Source organism: Entelurus aequoreus, linkage group LG07 (assembly GCF_033978785.1).
Source record: "Entelurus aequoreus isolate RoL-2023_Sb linkage group LG07, RoL_Eaeq_v1.1, whole genome shotgun sequence".
Lineage (NCBI taxonomy): Eukaryota > Metazoa > Chordata > Actinopteri > Syngnathiformes > Syngnathidae > Entelurus > Entelurus aequoreus.
This window is the reverse complement of record NC_084737.1, coordinates 25,468,941-25,492,018: the sequence shown is the minus strand read 5'-3', so window position 1 is coordinate 25,492,018 and position 23,078 is coordinate 25,468,941. Positions and strand designations below refer to the sequence as shown.

At 36.7% G+C, this 23,078-nt stretch overlaps 1 protein-coding gene across 1 annotated transcript; it reads left to right on the top strand.

Moving 5' to 3' along the window:
• The first annotated feature begins 1,760 nt into the window (after positions 1–1,760).
• Positions 1,761–22,633, top strand: LOC133653586 (glucose-6-phosphate 1-dehydrogenase-like). Its single transcript, XM_062053022.1, has 12 exons — positions 1,761–1,999; positions 8,359–8,396; positions 8,502–8,610; positions 8,673–8,890; positions 9,031–9,189; positions 10,391–10,516; positions 10,588–10,681; positions 10,753–10,939; positions 14,916–15,151; positions 15,213–15,289; positions 15,364–15,456; positions 22,472–22,633. Exons 1-12 carry the CDS (start codon positions 1,871–1,873, stop codon positions 22,560–22,562), a joined length of 1,557 nt encoding a protein of 518 aa, XP_061909006.1. The 5' UTR covers positions 1,761–1,870; the 3' UTR covers positions 22,563–22,633.
• The last annotated feature ends 445 nt before the right edge of the window (positions 22,634–23,078 follow it).

The window sequence follows — 23,078 nt, the reverse complement described above, 5'->3', positions numbered from 1 at the left end:
TCGCCATTGTAGTCCATTACTGTAGTCAATAAGATCCTTCTATTTCTCTATCCTCTTGTTGTGGGGCAGACTGGCCCGTACATGCACATGCATCCTGCACTGTTGCCATTTCTAAGACAAATTAGTGTATAGTTCAAACTTGCATCTGTCAGTAGACGCACTATGGAAGCGCTAAAAAACTACAAAATGGATGACGGAGAGAAGGCACAGTCAAAGTGGATGAATGTAAATAAGAAAGCCCACAGTATCCTGATGAGACAGTTAGAAAGAGGCTTGAAGACGATGTGTCGATCATTACTAAAATATTGATACCGTCAATACCAAATATTGACGCTCTAATAACCATCACAAATGCTGGCTTTTGAACTTTGCGCTTATACCAGTCCGGATGGTTCTTTTCCTCTTTGGACTACTACAATTTGAAATGTCGACTCGTCAGAACACAGAACACTTTTCCACTTTGCATCAGTCCATCTTAGATGAGCTTGGGCCCAGCGAAGCGTTTCTGGGTGTTGTTGATAAATGGCTGTGACTTTTCATAGTAGAGTTTTAACTTGCACTTACAGATGTAGCGACCAACTGTAGTTACTGACAGTGGTTTTCTGAAGTGTTCCTGAGCCCTTGTGGTGATATACTTTACACACTGATGTCGCTTTTTGATGCCGTACCGCCTGAGGGATCAAAGGTCACAGGCATTCAATGTTGGTTTTAGGACTTGCAGTGATTTCTCCTGATTCTTTAAACCTTTTGATGATATTACAGACCGTAAATGGTGAAATCCCTAAATTCCTTGCAATAGCTGTTTGAGAAATGTTGTTCTTAAACTGTTGGACAATTTGCTGACGCATATGTTCACAAAGTGGTGACCCTCGCCCCATTCTTGTTTGTGAATGAGTGAGTCATGGCACCCACCTGTTTCCAATTAGCCTGTTCACCTGTGGGATGTTCCAAATAAGTGTTTGATGAGCATTCCTCAACTTTTTCAGTCTTTATTGCCATTTGTGCCAGCTTTTTTGAAACATGTTGCAGGCATCAAATATCTAAATGAGCTAATATTTGCAAAAAAATAACAAAGTTTACCTGTTCAAACGTTAAGTATCATGTCTTTGCAGTCAATTCAATTGAATATAAGTTGAAAAGGATTTGCAATTCATTGTATTCTGTTTTTATTTACGATTTACACAATGTGCCAACTTCACTGGTTTTGTGTTTTGTATTTTACCAGACACTTAAGGTATATTTGCACAAAAGTAACGCCGATACCAGCCGGAATTTTACTCTGTATCGGATCAGAAAAAAATCAATGGTATTGCACATCACTAATGTTGACCAAAGAAAAGTGTTTGAAATGTAGAAACAAATCATAATATGACCCCTTTAAGTTCAGGTATGACTGTAGAAGTGAATTCCTCAGTTCATAATGGTTTTACAGATATTCTAAATCATTGTTTCATTCCGTACTGAGGTTTCCTGCATAGACATGCACTCATAACTTATTTTACAATATCACACTGTTTGCTTTGTTGGAGATGACCTATTACAAACTCTCGAATGAGGACCAGATAATAGGCTTGAGTTAATGTTTGTTTAAAATATTGTATTGGGCGGTGTTCAAGACCAAGAACATTTCCTGGCAGTTGTGTCAACTGTTCCTGAAGAACCTGAAAGTGGATGTGGCAGTTAGACCTGCTGTGACGGAATGTTTACATGTGGCTTTACAAGCAAAATCCTAAAGACAGCACATTGGGATGTAGACTTACTTTGTAACACTAGGTGGCAGCATTAACAAAATCAAGTTTTAGTTTGTCTGCAAGGTCAGGGTTCCAGTTGAGTTTTCATCCCACCATGTAGTCACACAGGCTGAGAGCAGATGGATATAATGAGGACTGCTGACCCTCTGACTCGCTCTGAGGTGTTCAGCCAGCTCAGGACGGAGCTCTATGGAGAGCTTCATTCCAGTCATTCCAAGAGCAACATATTCATCATCCTGGGAGCCTCTGTGAGTCCAGCTTCTTGGCTTTTATCAAGTTGCATACTAAAACAAATTGCAATTATATGTTGCAGGGATGAATGGGTTTGAAGTGACTCAGTGGTGCAAAATCCCTTTAAAAACCTGAAAAACAAAGTCCTTATTTGCTTCAAATATCAATGAAGAAAGGATGTATTGTTGTTGTAAATGTTGAAGTTTTGATAAGAGTCCATAAACACACGTTTGAAAGATTAATTTGTACCAGTCTTTCTTGATTATTTGTGTCAACGCTAGTGAGTATTGCACTTGCATTTACTTGCCAATGGAATGTGTTCAAAGTCTGCTGACATTGCTCAACCGATATTCTCACTCCACTTTTCGTGTGGAGGTGGGGTTTTTAGGTTTACCTGACCTTTTATCCTACAGGGTAGTTTTGTATTGTGTCTTGTGTGAGTCTAAAAGAGGGGTTTTCAAAATGTGGCACAGTGGGCCAAACATCATAATATGGCTAAATGACAGGGATATTCCATTAAATGGGGTGGTGGTGGTGGTGGTGGTGTGTTGGTGTGTCGCTACCCACTAAAAAGAGATAACACCAACGCTACTGAGCATGTGCACGCATGCGCATCAATGCTAAAGTTTTCCTTGGACAAAATAACAATCACAATTAAGTTGTGCAGACTTACCTCGTGTAGACTTTGTCAATCGCCTCTACAAATAGGTAGTTCTTTTAAATTGTATTTATTTCATTGCTTTGAATAGAATGCCTTTTATTGTCACTATACACAGGTACAATGAGATTAAAAGCAACTCCAGTATCAGAGCGACAGTCTACAAATATGCAAAACACAGTCCAGTCCCAAGAAAGAATGTTCTGAATGTGTTGTTTGAATATTATACAATATACGTACATATATACAGAAGCATTCAGACTGTGGGTGGAAAGTAAAAATGCTTCTGTATGTATGTATATAGGATACTGTTTAAACAACACAGTCCGAACATTCGTTCTCAGGACTGGACTGTGCACCTTACCTCCTTTTGCACTATTTTTATTTTCTTTCCTTCCTATGTTTTGCATATTTGTAGACTGTCGCACTGATACTGGAGTTGCTTTTAATCTCATTGTGTTTTCTGACCAGTAAGCATGTAGACAATTACAGCGTGAGGAAGTTCACACTGGCACAAATAATGGTAGCCTACATTTTCCTTTTCATCACCGTTGTTTTAACAGGAATAGCAACTCGTAGCTGTTTTGATGAAGCAGATCATTCTGACAGAACACCTAACTTAATTCTCCCTTCACTATCAGTCTTATTTTGTCCAAAACCCCAAACCAGTAAAGTTGACACGTGGTGATGAAAATGTCAATCCAAGGATCTGCCAAGTTCCTCTATAAAACCGGAGCACTTTTTTTAAACTGAATTTGAGGTGGGCAGTATTGGGTCTTTCCAGGGCCGCATTTGGCCCCTGGGCCGCCAGTTTAATAGCATTGCTATAGGGTCTACCTACTTCTCAAAACAAAATGATTATCTGGGCTGCAGGAACTAAAAATAAAATCAGTTGTTTATCTCAGGTGAAGTCTTCTGGCGCCTCTGAGGGGAGAGCTGGTTGGAGAACCTGGGGATAGACAAGGGTAAAGAGCATTCAAAACCACGGTGGGTTGCTCTTTGGTCTAGTAGTCATCGTCACGCGGTCAATCATATTTTAGTGCTTGGTGTAGTGTATATTAGGAAGGAACACTAAATTGACCCTGGTGTGTGAAGGTGAGTGTGAATGTTGTCTGTGATGAGGTGCCGACTTGTCCAGGGTGTACCTCGCCTTCCGCCCGAGTGCAGCTTGGATAGGCTCCAGCACCCCCTGCGACGCCGTTAGGCAGTGGTCCCCAACCACCGGTCCGGGGACCGGTATCAGTCCGTGACCCATTTGCTACCGGGCCGCACAGAAATCTTAATTAATTTATAAACTACCGCATTTTCTCCGACTTAACTTAGGCCTGTTCCAATAAACACATATTACAACTCCTTTGTTATAGTACATTAATAAACACACAGATTGTTAATAGATGTATATTACAACTCCTTTGTTATAGTACATTAATAAACACACAGATTGTTAATAGATGTATATTACAACTCCTTTGTTATAGTACATTAATAAACACACATATTGTTAATATATGTATATTACAACTCATTTGTTATAGTACATTAATAAACACACAGATTGTTAATAGATAACTCCTTTGTTATAGTACATTAATAAAGACACAGATTGTTAATAGATGATTTTTACAACTCATTTGTTATAGTACATTAATAAACACACAGATTGTTAATATATGTATATTACAACTCCTTTGTTATAGTACATTAATAAACACACAGATTGTTAATAGATGTATATTACAACTCCTTTGTTATAGTACATTAATAAACACACAGATTGTTAATAGATGTATATTACAACTCCTTTGTTATAGTACATTAATAAACACACAGATTGTTAATATATGTATATTACAACACCTTTGTTATAGTACATTAATAAACACACAGATTGTTAATAGATGTATATTACAACTCCTTTCTTATAGTACATTAATAAACACACAGATTGTTAATATATGTATATTACAACTCCTTTGTTATAGTACATTAATAAACACACCAATAAGATTGTTAATATATGTATATTACAACTCCTTTGTTATAGTACATTAATAAACACACAGATTGTTAATATATGTATATTACAACTCCTTTGTTATAGTACATTAATAAACACACAGATTGTTAATATATGTATATTACAACTCTTTTGTTATAGTACATTAATAAACACACAGATTGTTAATATATGTATATTACAACTCCTTTGTTATAGTACATTAATAAACACACAGATTGTTAATATATGTATATTACAACTCCTTTGTTATAGTACATTAATAAACACACAGATTGTTAATATATGTATATTACAACTCCTTTGTTATAGTACATTAATAAACACACAGATTGTTAATAGATGTATTTTACAACGCCTTTGTTATAGTACATTAATAAACACACACATTGTTACTATATGTATATTACAACTCCTTTGTTATAGTACATTAATAAACACACAGATTGTTAATATATGTATATTACAACTCCTTTGTTATAGTACATTAATAAACACACAGATTGTTAATATATGTATATTACAACTCCTTTGTTATAGTACATTAATAAACACACAGATTGTTAATAGATGTATATTACAACTCCTTTGTTATAGTACATTAATAAACACACAGATTGTTAATAGATGTATATTACAACTCCTTTGTTATAGTACATTAATAAACACACAGATTGTTAATAGATGTATATTACAACTCCTTTGTTATAGTACATTAATAAACACACAGATTGTTAATAAATGTATATTACAACTCCTTTGTTATAGTACATTAATAAACACACAGATTGTTAATAGATGTATATTACAACTCCTTTGTTATAGTACATTAATAAACACACAGATTGTTAATAGATGTATATTACAACTCCTTTGTTATAGTACATTAATAAACACACAGATTGTTAATAGATGTATATTACAACTCCTTTGTTATAGTACATTAATAAACACACAGATTGTTAATAAATGTATATTACAACTCCTTTGTTATAGTACATTAATAAACACACAGATTGTTAATATATGTATATTACAACTCCTTTGTTATAGAACATTAATAAACACACAGATTGTTAATAGATGTATATTACAACTCCTTTGTTATAGTACATTAATAAACACACCAATAAGATTGTTAATAGATGTATATTACAACTCCTTTGCTATAGCACATTAATAAACACACAGATTGTTAATAGATGTATATTACAACTCCTTTGTTATAGTACATTAATAAACACACAGATTGTTAATATATGTATATTACAACTCCTTTGTTATAGTACATTAATAAACACACAGATTGTTAATAGATGTATATTACAACTCCTTTGTTTTAGTACATTAATAAACACACAGATTGTTAATAGATGTATATTACAACTCCTTTGTTATAGTACATTAATAAACACACCAATAAGATTGTTAATAGATATACATTACAACTCATTTGTTATAGTACATTAATAAACACACATATTGTTAATAGATGTATATTACAACTCCTTTGTTATAGTACATTAATAAACACACCAATAAGATTGTTAATAGATGTATATTACAACTCATTTGTTATAGTACATTAATAAACACACAGATTGTTAATATATGTATATTACAACTCCTTTGTTATAGTACATTAATAAACACACCAATAAGATTGTTAATAGATGTATTTTACAACCCCTTTTTATAGTACATTAATAAACACACAGATCTTTAATAGATGTATTTAACAACTCATTTGTTATAGTACATTACTAAACACACAGATTGTTAATAGATGTATATTACAACACCTTTGTTATAGTACATTAATAAACACACAGATTGTTAATAGATGTATATTACAACTCCTTTGTTATAGTACATTAATAAACACACCAATAAGATTGTTAATATATGTATTTTACAACTCCTTTGTTATAGTACATTAATAAACACACAGATTGTTGATAGATCTATTTTACAACTCATTTGTTATAGTTCATTAATAAACACACGGATTGTTAATAGATAACTCCTTTGTTATAGTACATTAATAAACACACAGATTGTTAATAGATGTATTTTACAACTCATTTGTTATAGTACATTAATAAACACACAGATTGTTAATAGATGTATTTTACAACGCCTTTGTTATAGTACTTTAATAAACACAGATTGTTAATAGATGTATTTTACAACTCCTTTGTTATAGTACATTAATAAACACACCAATAAGATTGTTAATATATGTATTTTACAACTCCTTTGTTATAGTACATTAATAAACACACAGATTGTTAATATATGTATATTACAACTCCTTTGTTATAGTACATTAATAAAGACACAGATTGTTAATAGATGTATTTTACAACTCATTTGTTATAGTACATTAATAAACACACAGATTGTTAATATGTGTATATTACAACTCCTTTGTTATAGTACATTAATAAACACACCGATTGTTAATAGATGTATATTACAACTCCTTTGTTATAGTACATTAATAAACACACAGATTGTTAATAGATGTATATTACAACTCCTTTGTTATAGTACATTAATAAACACACCAATAAGATTGTTAATAGATGTATATTACAACTCATTTGTTATAGTACATTAATAAACACACATATTGTTAATAGATGTATATTACAACTCCTTTGTTATAGTACATTAATAAACACACCAAAAAGATTGTTAATAGATGTATATTACAACTCATTTGTTATAGTACATTAATAAACACACAGATTGTTAATATATGTATATTACAACTCCTTTGTTATAGAACATTAATAAACACACCAATAAGATTGTTAATATATGTATTTTACAACCCCTTTTTATAGTACATTAATAAACACACAGATTTTTAATAGATGTATTTTACAACTCCTTTGTTATAGTACATTAATAAACACACAGATTGTTAATAGATGTATATTACAACTCCTTTGTTATAGTACATTAATAAACACACCAATAATATTTTTAATAGATGTATTTTACAACTCCTTTTGTTATAGTACATTAATAAACACCCCAGATGTATATTACATCAATTAACATATATATAAATATATATATATATATATATATATATATATATACATATATATATATATATATATATATATATATATATATATATATATATATATATATATATATATATATATATATATATATATATATATATATATATATATATATATATATATATATATATATATATATATATATATATATATATATATATATATATATATATATATATATATATATATATATATATATATATATATATATATATATATATATATATATTTATATATATATAGTATATCATTGAATAGTACATGGGATTAGAGTGTCCGACCTGAGTTCAAACCCCGGCCGAGTCATACCAAAGACTATAAACATGGGACTCATTACCTCCTTGCTTGGCACTCAGCATCAAGGGTTGGAATTGGGGGTTAAATCACCAAAAATTATTCCCGGGCGCGGCCACCGCTGCTGCCCACTGCTCCCCTCACCTCCCAGGGGGTGATCAAGGGTGATGGGTCAAATGCAGAGAATAATTTTGCCACACCTAGTGTGTGTGTGACAAGGATAGAAAATGGATGGATGGATGGATGGAAAAGCATGTACAATTAAAAATAAAACATGAAGGAGTAATCCATTCATATTTGTCACAGGGGGATCTTGCAAAGAAGAAAATATACTCCACTTTATGGTGAGTAAAGAAGGCTGCAATAATGCAAAGTGTTGACTATTAATATAACTGAATATTGTTATTACAATGAATTAGTTAATTGGTTGGATGGACTTGTGCTGGCAGGTGGTTGTTCAGAGATGGCCTGCTTCCACACAACACATACTTTGTGGGATATGCTCGATCTAACTTGACAGTGGAGGACATCAGGAAAGCGTGCCTGCCTTACATGAAGGTAGCGCAATTTGATATTTGTCGAAAGTCTCCATGTGTCCAACATGCACCTTTTTCCTCCAGGTGGCCGATGAAGAGGCCGATCGCCTCTCGGCCTTCTTCAGCAAGAACTCCTATTTGAGAGGCAGCTACGAAGACGGAAGCTCGTATGATAAACTTAACGCACACTTGTCGTCGCTAGTTGGGGGAGCCGACGCCAACCGGCTCTTCTACCTGGCTCTGCCCCCCACCGTCTACCACCATGTCTGTGCAAACATCAGCCAGCACTGCATGAGCCCCACGTCAGCATGCGCGCACACACACACACACACACACACACACAAACACACACACACACACACGCACACACACATACACTGTGGACCAAACATTCTCTGGTTTGTTGGAGCAGCACCTTGTAACCAAACATGTCCCCCAGCAGAGGGTGGAACAGGCTCATCGTGGAGAAACCTTTTGGACGGGATCTCAACAGCTCGCAGGAGCTGTCGACCCACCTTGGCTCTCTCTTCAAAGAGGACCAGATCTACCGCATCGACCACTACCTGGGCAAGGAAATGATCCAGAACCTCATGGTGCTCAGGTAGTAGGTGCACACACACACGTTCTTGTATTTGTTACCTTCTTGAGACCTCCGGAAAATACCTACCTCTTTAGGACCACCCTTTTTAGATATATAAAGATTTGTATTTACAACATTGATAATATATACATATTATGCAAATATGAAAAAAGGTAAGCTTTTAGTATTTTTTTTTTCTTTTTCTTGTAATTGGTTTTTAATCTTTATTATTTACTTGAAGTTATTATAGAATGTCCCTATATACATATTTATTTATTTTTTTCATTAATTTTGGCCGAAGGGGGCACATCTTGACAATGCGTGGACTTTGGGGTTTGTTTTCCCGGAATGCAAAGGAAAGTTGGAGCGGGCAAGGCGTGAAGGTAAGGATAGTATTTATTTTAACACTAACAAAAGAAACCAAAAGCGAGCACAAGGCGGAAGTACAAACTTGGCTAATGAAACAAAAACTTTCACAAAGGCAGAACTATGGACATAAAAACAAAAACAACACTTACTGTGGCGTGAAACAGCATGAAAACTATGGCATGGAATACAAGCATGAGTGACAAGGGTAATGTGTTAAACAGAGTTAATGTCGCCAGGCTGACTTCCTGGCAACAATGGGCTTAAACAATACAGACATGATTTGTGACAGGTGCGTGAGTGCAAAACGTGAGACAGGTGAAACTAATGAGTAGTCATGGTGACAAGGCAAGGGAGTGAAAGCAGGAACTAAAAAGTGTCCAAAAACCAAGCAGAACATAACTAAACAAAACATGATCACAGACATGACAGATTTCAATTTCTTACACACACCAGAAGGGGCGCACTTCAAATTTTTACACACACTTGTTATTTCATATGTTGACCAGAGGGGGGCACTTTTAAAACCGACACACAGTCAATTTGAAAAATCCCTCCTTTTTGGGACCACCCTAATTGTGATATATTTCACCACCAAGGGTACAAATGAGACATTCTCTATTAGATGCAATTGTTTTCCTTATTGGGACCATGATTTATGTTCTAACTTGTTCACCGGTCCTCATATGGAAGGTACTTTACTTTGTTGATGTCTCAAGAAGGGTAGATATACAAGAACCCCCCGCCCCCTCTTTAACATGCTACCACCATGTCAAATGCAGTTGTATTTAAATCTGTGAGATCTGTGCAGTAGCTGTTTTTTTCCTGATAGTTGTTGTGTTTCGCACCCTTTCAGATTTGGAAACCGCCTCTTTGGACCCATATGGAACAGGAACAACGTGTCATGTGTGGTGCTCACCTTCAAGGAGCCCTTTGGGACTGACGGGCGTGGAGGATACTTTGATGACTTTGGGATCATTCGGTGAGTAACACAGTCCAAATAAAATGGGAGGACTGGAGGAGTGATGTTGGTCCTTTTTTTTTTAAATGCAGGGATGTTATGCAAAACCACCTCCTCCAAATGCTGTGCTTGGCTACCATGGAAAAGCCTGCCTCCACCAAGCCAGACGATGTGAGGAATGAGAAGGTAACGGCGACACATGTTTGTGCATCATTGCCAAACCTCCCGTCAATCACTTGCTTTTTGATGTAATCAAGGTGAAGGTGTTGAAGTGTATTGCTCCGGTGGATGCGTCACATGTCGTTCTTGGACAATATGTGGGGAACCCTGATGGGGAGGGCCAATCCAAGTTGGGTTACCTTGACGACCCCACTGTACCTGAAGGCTCCTGCACACCTACGTTTGCCACCGCCGTGCTTTATGTCCGCAATGAAAGATGGGATGGTGAGAGGAGAAGTTTTAGTGGCTTTCAAATCTTGAAGTTAAAGAATAAATAAATATAATTCTATACAAACACATAAATATATATACATATAGTATATACGTCACAGGTGTCAAACTCCACAAAAGCCTGGAAAAAATGTGTCTCAATAAAATGCTTCATTTTTTTTTTTTTTTTACTAATTTTGACAGAAAAAAACAACCTATCTTTTAAACTGTAATAGTATCTAATCAAGCCAAATATGTGTTTGTTTGTTTTATTTCATTCATTTTAGGTTAAACAAAAACAATCAACATAACATTGTTTCAACTTCAATGGCTTTAATTGAAATTACAGAAGAAATTACCAATGCAATAGATAGTAAAAAATGTGCTGCAGCAGTTTTTATGGATCTAACTAAAGCATTTGACACAATTAATCACAATATTTTAATCAAAAAACTAGAACGATATGGCATCAGAGGGTTAGTCTTAAACTGGATAAGAAGTTATCTAACGAACAATACGTGAAGCTAGGCCGGGGGTCTTTAGCGCCGCCCTAGTGGCTCTCTGGAGATTTTTCAAAAATGTATGAAGAATGGAAAAAGATGAGGTGAAAAAAATCTATTTTTTTGTTTTAGTATGGTTTCTGTAGGAGGACAAACATGACACAAACCTCCCTAATTGTTATAAAGCTCACTGTTTATATTAAACATGCTTCACTGATTCGAGTATTTGGCGAGCGCCGTTTTGTCCTACTTATTTTGGCGGTCCTTGAACTCACCGTATAGTTTGTTTACATGTATTGATTGATATAACTGGTATAACTTTCTCCGACTTTCTAGGACGTGTTTTATGCCACTTTTTCTGTGTCATTTTGTCCACCACACTTTTAATGTTGTGCATGAATGCACAAAGGTGAGTTTTGTTGATGTTATTGACTTGTGTGGAGTGCTAATCAGACATATTTGGTCACTGCATGACTGCAAGCTAATCGATGCTAACATGCTATTTAGGCTAGCGATGTGTACATATTGCATCATTATGCCTCATTTGTAGCTATATTTGAGCTCATTTAGTTTCCTTTAAATCCTCTTAATTCAATGTATATCTCATGACACATGTAATATGGCTTTTAATTTTTTGCGGCTCCAGACAGATTTGTTTTTGTATTTTTGGTCCAATATGGCTCTTTCAGCATTTTGGGTTGCCGACCCCTGAGCTAGGCGAACACACGTCTACAACGCTAAATATATCCTGTGGTGTACCTCAGGGATCTTATTTAATTCATCCATTCTTTCACTCTCAAAATAATCTTACTTATCTCATCATATGAAATGTAACTTACTTCACCAATTATTATTTATTTATTTATTTTTATTGTGATTACTTATGGAGTATATTGTGAATAAATTGAGAACAGGAAGTGAACAAAAGTTTTAGCAACTGTCATGTAAAAGAAAAGGCGTAGGATTAAATAAGCTCTGCTTCTTCCTACTCCTTTTCGAACATGTTGAAAAGAGAAACTGGAAATTGTGATGTATCATGTTGTATGCTTGCATGTTCGAAATAAACTCAAACTCAAACTCAAACATTTAAAATAAATAATGAATGAAAAGGAGCTGAGAGAAATAAAATTTATAATATCCGCCCCTATACAGTTACATTTGTTGTTGGGGTTAAATATTACATTATGATATACTGCATTACAAAATATGTTTGTACAGATAAAAAAAAAATAGTTAAATATCTTCTTGTCACTTTTACTTGTGATTTCAAAGCCAGTTATCCATCAATTTGCACATAAAAATATCCGATACTAAAATGCATCAGCAATTGTGATATAATATAACGAGGTGATTATACATATGTTGTCCAATGATATTTTTTTAAAAGTCAGATGCATCACTCACTTTTGTTTATTCATGATTAATCACAGGTTATTACGAGCATGCAACAACAAATTTAAAAGCCGGCCCTCTGAAGGCAACCATTACTGCTATGTGGCCCTCAATGAAAACGAGTTTGACACCCCTGATATATGTGTGTGTATATATATATACCTGTATATATACTGTATGGAGAAGCAGTAGAAAATGGATGGATGGATGGATGGATGTATATATGTATATGTATATATATGGTTTTTTTTCTTGGTTTTTTTCTTTTTGTAATACTTAGTTTTTAATCATGAGGTTCACAAAATGAATGTAAGATGTGTGTATCAGTAAAGGTGTACTATTCAGCATTGGTGGTAAAGTAGAAAAATATTTTACTTAAGTTATAGCATTGTTACTTTAGAACACAGGTGTCAAACTCAAGGCCCGGGGGCCGGATCTGGCCCGCCACATCATTTTGAATGGCTCGTGAAAGCCTGGAAATAATATGCATCAATAAAGTAGTTTATCTTTCCTCCCTTTTTTATTTTGCATACAATTATATATACTTTAAACTGTATCTATCTAATAATGCAACAGATATTATATTATCATACATTCGAAAAAAAATTGGGATAAAAACATACGTAAATATCTACTTAGCCTTATGATTTCAAAGCAAATTATCCATCAAATTGTACACTGTAAACATGACAATATAATTTTTTTCTTAAAAAACAGCTCGGCCTTCAGAATCCTACCGTAACAAAAAACTGTGGTACCATTTTCATATTTACAGTAATACACTGTGAAAACAGCAACCATATTTTTTATGCAAAAAAAACTAACAAAAAACTGGCAGCTCAATCACCAGAATTTTACAGTGAGTGTGACCATTTTACTGTAAATTTTATGTTAAAATTCTGCCGTTTTTTTGACTGCAAAATCCACAGATTTTTTTTACTTATAATGTAGGTAAAATATACATTTACTAATCAAATGCATAGGTAATGGTGTGACAATATAATGCGGCTAATCCTTATACATTAGATTAGTTTATTTCAAAGGGGACAATGCAATTTCATAAAAACACATGACTACACATGGTTAAAAAAGCCAGAATTAGCCAGGAGGCTAGTTTTCATCTGTAGTCCCCTGGCCATGATGTAAATAAGGCATTACAATTACAATTTAAAAGAAAAAGAAAAGAAAGAGAGAGAAAAAGAATAAAAGCACACAATACATACACAATATGATAAAACTTTAAATACGACATCACAACATAACATTTATCATAGCATCAAAACAGACTCATCTTTTAGTACTGGCAGCTGTAGGCGTTGATAAGCCACATTTTCAATTTTTTTATGAAGGCCTTGTAAGTTGTGACCAGTTTAACCTGCTCAGGTACTGAGTTCCACACATTTGCACTCCTTACTGACCAGGCCGACTTACTGAAAGTGCTCCTGCGCAGAGGAATATAACAGTCACCTCTGACAGAGCCTCGAGTGACACGCTCGCGGCTGTTTCTTCGGCTGATGAACTCTGCCAGAGGATCTGGAGCCAATTCATGCAGTACTTTATAGGTCACTTTTAAGTCTGCAAATGTGTGAAGACTGTCCCAGTTTAAAATACTGTATTTTTTTTAGAATGGCACATACATGTATGTTTCTTTTATTAATGTTACAAGCGGCCGTCCATCTGAGGGCAGCTAAAACTGCAGCGTGGCCCTCAATGAAAACGAGTTTGACTCCCCTGCTTTAGAACAGTCCTTCTCAAATAGTGGGGCGGGCCCCCCTGAGGGGGAGTGGTGCGATGCCAGGGGAACATTGCTTTATTTACCGTACCAGAATATGATGAAGCGTATGTAACACTTGGCTTCACTTGAGTAAGAGTAAATCAGTAGATAGTGGAAAAACAACTCAAGTACTGAGTAACTTCTGATTTATGTAGAAGCTATTTTTCAATGGTACTTGCACTACAACAACAGTAAGTGCACGTGTGTGTGTGTGAGTGTGTGTTTGACCATAGGCGCCTCACCTCTGCAATTCAGTATTGATCCCAATCGTTCTTGGCAGTATTTCAGTGCCTCGGCTGATCTTCTCAATGTTTTCTCCTCCGAGGTGTCCCATTTATCCTGCGCTGTGGTAAGGCCCTGAACGAGCGCAAGGCGGAGCTGCGGCTGCAGTTCACTGACGTGCCGGGCGACATCTTTGCCACGAGCTGCCAGAGGAACGAACTGGTGGTGCGAGTGCAGCCGAACGAGGCCATCTACCTGAAGATGATGACCAAGAGGCCTGGGGTTTCCTTCAGCCCAGAGGAGACGGAGCTGGACCTCACTTACAGGAGCCGTTACAAGGTGACAGCAGTTTAATGGTGGCTCTTTTGTTGTTTGGGTACCAACAATCTCCTCCTGGCAGAATGTGAAGCTACCAGACGCTTACGAGAGGCTCATCCTGGACGTCTTCTGTGGCAATCAAATGCACTTTGTCCGAAGGTTGTGATCACACGGCTCACCGGTTCTTTTGGATAAATGTTCATTTTTCACCTCACTCTTCTCTACCTATGCAGTGATGAGTTACGAGAAGCCTGGAGGATTTTTACACCTCTCCTCCATAAAATGGAAGAACAGAAGACACGCCCCATACCCTACAAATATGGGAGGTAAGTATTTTTCCTTAATTCACACACACTTAAGGTCGTACTATTTAGAATTCAAACAAAAATATAGTGTAACATTTACTTCAGAACTTTATACTGAAAGGTAACCTATGAAGATTTTACTTTTTTCTGATTTAAAAATGTTGTCACCCGAGACTTTTCTCCACCAAAAGCTCAGAAACGTTGTTTCTGGAACCTTCCTTTAGTTCCTGGAACTGAAGGTTCCATTTAACCAGAGGTGCAGTACCTAATTCTGGGTCCCGATACACAAGACTCCTGAAGGCGAGATAGAATGGATTAAAAATATATACAGTATATCCGTCGTCATGTCTTTCATATTGATTGTGAACGATAGGCAAAATTCCCAAAAAAGTGCAGTTCCCCTTTAAAAATGGGATTAACATATCTTCGTTCCCTGTATGGTCGGTGTCATAGCTTGATGCGCAATGCTTGGGAGTAAGTCGGACCAGTTTCCAGTGAGGGTTGAACTCCGCCAGGGCTGCCCTTTGTCACTGATTCTGTTTCTAACTTCTATGGACAGAATTTGTAGGCGCTGTCAGGCTTTAAGGGGATCTTGTTTGGTGGCTACAGGATTAGGTCCCTGCTTTTTGCAGATGATGTGGTCCTGCTAGCTTCATCTGGCCAGGATCTAGGCCAGACCTGGGCATTCTGCGGCCCGCGGGCCGCATCCGGCCCTTTGTGCATCCCTGTCCGGCCCGCGTGAGGCCAATTATAAATTACAAAATAAATTTTAAAAAGTATCTATGTCGAGTGTGCAATACAACGGTGCTGCTTTTGTTTTGAAAATCGTTATTTGTATTACTTCCGTGTGGACGTATGCGTGATTGTGAGTGAATGTGAACAACTGCAATTACAAAATAAAGTTGAAAAAACATCTATGTCCTGCGCGCAATACAACTGTGCTGCTTTTATTTTGAAAAGTATTATTTATGGGCGTGTGTCCGTGTGTAACCTGCGAGTGAAGGTGCACATGCAGCGACAAGTGATGCACGGTTTACACCCGAGACGCCAAAAAGAGAAAAGTTGATGAGGAATGCCGTGTTTTCAACAACACATGAACTGCAAAGCAACGTCCCCTCACCTAAGGTGCGTGCCTGCGCAATTGCGCACTGCTCAAGCGTCCGCTGCGCGCAGCAAGTATATGCCGCGCACCAAATCAAATCCCATCTGAATTATAAACAAAATAAACATATTTATTCTATGGAATTTTGCAATGCAACTTTGAGTGACAGTGACAACAAGCGGCCCTAATGGTGTTCGTCAACACCGTTCAATTGAACACCGTTCAGTTATTGTAACGTCTATCGAGATGCTTCGAGGACAGGAATTATATCGATCACTTTATTGAACAAAACGGTTTATATTCGGACATAACCACACCAAAAACATGAGTAAAACAATTCTATCTCGAAAAACTAGTCATTTTCTGCCCTACAAACCAGGCCAAAACCAACTTGTCATCTGTCACCAACACGCATAGCACTAAACCACTGGTGCGTTTAAGGCCACACAAAAAGTCGGACAACTCAAACACCACACAAAGTTACACTATGACTCCTCAGTCATACGTGTGCTTATTTTACTGTCATTTATTATTAATGTTAATTTATATATATTAGTCATGGAATGCTGTTACACACACTATGTTGAAGTATTACTATTATTATTATTATTATTATTATTATTTATCTTACGGTATATATCAAAAATAATATTGAGCAAAATTTAATTGAAATATTGTCGATGTGGCCCTCCAGCAGTGCTCGGGTAGCTCATGCGGCCCCCGGTAAAAATTAATTGCCCACCCCTGATCTAGGCTCTCACCGGGTCAGTTTGCAGCCAAGTGTGAAGTGACTGTGATGACAATCGGCACCTCCAAGTCCGAGTCCATGGTTCTCGTCCGGAAAATGGTGGAGTCTCCGGGTTAGGGAGGAGATCTTGCCCCAAGTGGGTGAGTTCAAGAACCTCAAGTCTTGTTCACTAGTGAGGGAAGAGTGGATCCCTGTATTGATCCGTTGTGGTGAAGAAGGAGCTGAGCCGAAAAATAAAGGTCTCAATTTACCAGTCGATCTACGTTCTTGTCCTCACCTATGGTCATGAGCTTTGGGTTATGACCGAAAGGACAATATCCCGGGTACAAGCGGCCGAAATGAGTTTCCTCCGTCGGGTGGCGGGGCTCTTCTTTAGATATAGGGTGTGAAGCTCTGCCATTCGGGGGAGTTTAGAGTCAAGCCACTGCTCCTCCACATCGAGAGGAGCCAGATGAGGTGGTTCGGGCATTTAGTCAGGATGCCCCCTCAACAATTCCTTGGGGAGATGTTTAGGGCACGTCCGACCGGTAGGAGGCCACGGAGAAGACCCAGGACACGTTGGGGGCACTATGTCTCCAGGCTGGCTTGGGAATGCATCGGGATCTGCCGGGAGGAGCTGGACAAAGTGGCTGGGGAGAGGGAAGTCTTGGCTTCTCTACTTGGGCTGCTGCCCCCGCAACCCGCCGTTGAATAAGCGGAAGGAGATGGATGGATGGATGGATGGCTGGATGGATGGATCTCCTGGGGCTTAATTCTCCTCCTGTCTTTAAAACCTAGTGACACCTCTGTTTCTAATTGTACGCAAAGGTCCTTAAACACACGATAGTTACGGCAATGAGATACAAAAGTGAAACTTAGACATAACTCTGTCTTATGCTGCCATAAATGGATTTATTTTATTTGTACATTTATTCTATCACCTCATTCTTGTTCCAAAATGTTTCTGCTGTGTGTGAATGCTTAAAGGTAAGTTTTGATGTCATTATGACGTTTGTGTTCAGTAATCGTTCGGAGTTAGGTTTGTCGCTATCCGGATGGACTGAACCATTTTGTATGTTTGATAGGGGGGGTGTAATTAGTTTGAGATATTCTTAATTTGATTTGATTACCTTGTTATTGAAATTTCACAGCTATATTAGTTTCTATTAACATTTATGGCATATGATTTAATTAATTGCATATTTAAATGGCAAAATAACATGAAAAGAAACATCTCCACCTACCCCTGTCCCCTAGCTTTGCATACAATTGTAGTTATCTTATTTTTACAGTTGTTGTTTTTTTTACACCAAAGTTGTGTTGCAGTTTTGCTGCATAACTACACTGAAGTAATTTATTGCATTATTGTGCCTTCTTATGTGCAGAAATTTACTTTTTTATTCTGTAAAAAAACAGTAAAGAACATTGGTATTTGGCAGGTTTCTTAAAATCAGTGGTGGGCCGTGCGTTTCCCACTTAGGCCTTCAGTGATGTCCGACTTCAATGATTACCTCTCAAAATACCATCATTTATGTCACCACATGACCATTGCTAGAGAAATACTATACAGAAACACATTTACGCACTACTGGGCATTGTACAAAACGGGTTGTATTCTGGCGCATTTAAAAATCAATAAACCTGCATCAGCAATTAAAACATATCTTATGTGCTACTGTCAAAATTTAAATTGCACAAAACATATTAAACGTGAAAAAATTAAGAAATAAAATATCTAAACTCACATTTCATCAGCTGAGCTAGCTTCCAGGGTTGGCCGATATCGTCTCACAAGATGTAGTTTCTCTTTAAATATCCTTCTTGAAAATGGCCTTGCAAACAATGTCTTGTCTAATCATAAAAGATGCAGACGAGGCGTGTTGGCTGAGTTCTTAAAGTTTACTCCACAGCGTGCTCATCAAAAACATTCCGCTGCTGGCATGTCTACATTCAACAACCTAAACGGGGCTACTGCGCATGCGCTTCACTACTGTGGCATGCTGGGAAATGGAGTTCTTATGTTACCTAGCTCATAACATCACAATATATATCTGCCTTAGGCCATTTAGAAGGCCTTACTGACAACAACTCGTGATCTGATTGGCTATCACAACTGTCTGTCAAATGTTTGTGTCCGTTCACTTACAGTGCACGGACGCCTGCATTATTGATTCTGAAGGCTCTGGGCAGATTTGGTACAGCATGGCAACATAAGCTAGCTGAATTCTGATTGGATAAAAGCTCTATAACCTAAAAACAACAGCGCTGGAAGGAGCATAATATGACATGAAGAGAATATGAATACTTTTAGATATTTAGGGAAAGTAAATTAAAATGTGCTTTTATCTTTAATTATGATCATGATTTCTGGTTATGTTGGGCCAGCAGAGAAGGCCTTGCTGGCCCTGACGGCACACCACTGCTTTTTAAAATATTACTGTCTTGTATAGTCAGTAGCGCTACTAGCTTCAATAGCTAGACCCCGTACATACGCTTGCCTTGCCATATGTTCAAAACTACACAAGAGTAATAGTATGCTTTATTTTAAAGCAATTTTTGTTGTACAGTAATGCCATTTTTAACATTGTAATTAAACTGAGAAACTAAGTGGTTTGATCCACTTCATGTGAAGTGAAGTGAATTGTGTTTATATAGGGCTTTTCTCTAGTGACTCAAAGTGCTTTTACATAGTGAAACCCAATATCTAAGTTACATTTAATCCAGTGCGGGTGGCACTGGGAGCAGATGGGTAATGTGTCTTGCCCAAGCAGTGGTTCTTAACCTTGTTGGAGGTACCAAACCCCACCAATTTCATATGCGCATTCACCGAACCCTTCTTTAGTGAAAAATATATATATATATTTTTTTTTTTTTTTCAAATTCAAGGCAAAGTTATATGTTTTTTACTGGTGCACAAAATGAACTGTGCGTTAACATCACCTTGTTCAAAGAACAAAACCAACACAGTGCATGAACTCACAACAAATTACACACCTGCAAATCAGTGTGACTTCTGCTGTTGCCTTTGAGAGACCAGTTCAGATGTGCGTGGCTTCACCTTGGCAAGTGCCACTCTCATGTCATTTTAAATGATAAATGATCAAATAAAATGATCTATTCATTTTCACAGCAAAGTCTGTTCCTTTTCTTCGTTTTCCCCCCAGACATTCAATACTAGTACACAGCTCATGAAAAACAATATTTTTTGTTATTGTCATTGTAAGTGGGCCAAAACACTTATATTAGAAAATAATCTCATGGAAATGACAGCTGTCATTTGATTATAATAATAAAAATGTAATTTGTTATTTAGTCAGGTTTGGGACAGGTGTGCTCACATGTGCTCCACTGAATGCTCTAGGACAGGGGTCACCAACGCGGTGCCCGCGGGCACCAGGTAGCCCGTAAGGACCAGATGAGTAGCCCGCTGGCCTGTTCTAAAAACAGCTCAAATAGCAGCACTTACCAGTGAGCTGCCTCTATTTTTTAAATTTTATTTATTTACTAGCAAGCTGGTCTCGCTTTGCCTGACATTTTTAATTCTAAGAGAGACAAAACTCAAATAGAATTTGAAAATCCAAGAAAATATTTTAAAGACTTGGTCTTCACTTGTTTAAATAAATTCATTACTTGTTTTACTTTGCTTCTTACAGTATATCTTTCAGAAAGACAATTTTAGAGAACAAATACAACCTTAAAAATTATTTTAGGATTCTTAGAAAACATATACCTTTTTACCTTTTAAATTCCTTCCTCTTCTTTCCTGACAATTTAAATCAATATTCAAATAAATGTATTTTTTTATTGTAAAGAATAATAATAACATTTTATTTAATTCTTCATTTTAGTTTCTGTTTTGTCGACGAAGAATATTTGTGAAATATTTCTTCAAACTTATTATGATTAAAATTCAAAGAAATTATTCTGGCAAATCCAGAAAATCTGTAGAATCAATCTTAAATCTTATTTCAAAGTCTTTTGAATTTCTTTTAAAATTTTTGTTCTGGAAAATCTAGAAGAAATAATGATTTGTCTTTGTTAGAAATATAGCTTGGTCCAGTTTGTTATATATTCTAACAAAGTGCAGATTGGATTTTAACCTATTTAAAACATGTCATCAAAATTCTAAAATTAATCTTAATCAGGAAAAATTACTAATGATGTTCCATAAATTATTTTTTAAATTTTTTCAAAATGATTCGAATTAGCTAGTTTTTCTCTTCTTTTTTTTGGTTGAATTTTGAATTTTAAAGAGTCGAAATTGAAGATAAACTATGTTTCAAAATTTAATTGTCATTTTTTTCGTGTTTTCTCCTCTTTTAAACCGTTCAATTAAGTGTAAATATCATTAATTATTAATAATAACATAGAGTTAAAGGTAAATTGAGCAAATTGGTTATTTCTGGCAATTTATTTAAGTGTGTATCAAACTGGTAGCCCTTCGCATTAATCAGTACCCAAGAAGTAGCTCTTGGTTTCAAAAAGGTTGGTGACCCCTGCTCTAGGAGCTTTTGCGTTTGCTCACGCATATGGAAAATTAGAGGGAACATTGTTTGGGGGTATCCATAATACGGCGATAGAGAGAAGTTTTTATTTACACAATGAGTCGGGTGTGTCTTGACCTCCGCTGCGAGGGCTCCGCCGAACCCCTGAAGCAGACTCACCGAACCCGTAGGGTTCGATCGAACCCAGGTTAAAAACCACTGCCCTAGGACACCACGGCAGTGACTAGGATGGCGGAAGCGGCGATCGAACCTGGAACCCTCAAGTTGCTGGCACGGCCACTCTACCAACCGAGCTATACCGCCCCGTGTTACTTCATGTGAGCAGCATGGCCGCATGTTTTATGGTGGGCATACTTTAACGCTGCAACGGATTATGTCTATTTTTATCATGAATTGTACTACTCTTGGAGACCCATCGGCTTTATACAGGTTCCATTGTAATGCGTAAATATTCGATTGGCAGATCTTGGGCGGTATAGCTCGGTTGGTAGAGCAGCCGTGCCAGCAACTTGAGGGTTGCAGGTTCGATCCCTGCTTCCGCCATCCTAGTCACTGCAAGACACTTTACCCACCTGCTCTCAGTGCCACCCACACTGGTTTAAATGTTACTTAGATATTGGGTTTCACTATGTAAAGCGCTTTGAGTCACTACAGAAAAGCGCTATTTGATTGATTGATATTTTTTCTTACGTTTGTGCACAGCCGCGGCCCAAGTGAAGCAGATGATCTGGTGAAGAAGGTGGGATTCCGCTATGAGGGAAAATACAAGTGGGTACAACCCCACACATCATGATCAAGCAAACAGCTGTTATTGACAGTATTACCAACAATAAAGTTGACGCCAAACCGTCACTCCTGTACTGTGTTTGACTTTGATTCCCTCTACAAAATAACCATCTAGTCACTTATGAATGGGCACATTCTGAAATAACTTGTGAATGAGTCACACGTGTGTCATGTGTAATTTAATTCTGTCCCAGGGCTTGCACCAGCAAAGTGTTGATTGCGAAATCAGCAGCCAAACTGGATTCGCTTTTGCAATTTAACGATCCTTACTGCAAGCATTTTAGCTAACAATCTGACTTTAAAAAGATAAGGCTCACATTTGATTACCATCTGAAAGGTATTTGTTTAACAATATTAGTGATTATACTGAGAGGTAGGGATGATGTTTGATAAGGAATTATCGAGTTCAAGCCCATTATCGAATCCTCTTATCGAACCGATTCCTTGTCGATTCTCTTATCGAATCCAGATAGGTTGTTGTATATGGAAAAAAACACAATATTTGGTTTAACAAAAGCTCACT

Excerpts from the sequence above, each read along its gene's own strand:
- LOC133653586 (XM_062053022.1), top strand. The coding sequence starts at position 1,871 with ATGGATATAATGAGGACTGCTGACCCTCTGACTCGCTCTGAGGTGTTC. Across the intron at positions 2,000-8,358 it reads TCATCATCCTGGGAGCCTCT|GGGGATCTTGCAAAGAAGAA; the intron begins GTGAGTCCAGCT and ends TATTTGTCACAG. Across the intron at positions 10,517-10,587 it reads GATGACTTTGGGATCATTCG|GGATGTTATGCAAAACCACC; the intron begins GTGAGTAACACA and ends TTTTAAATGCAG.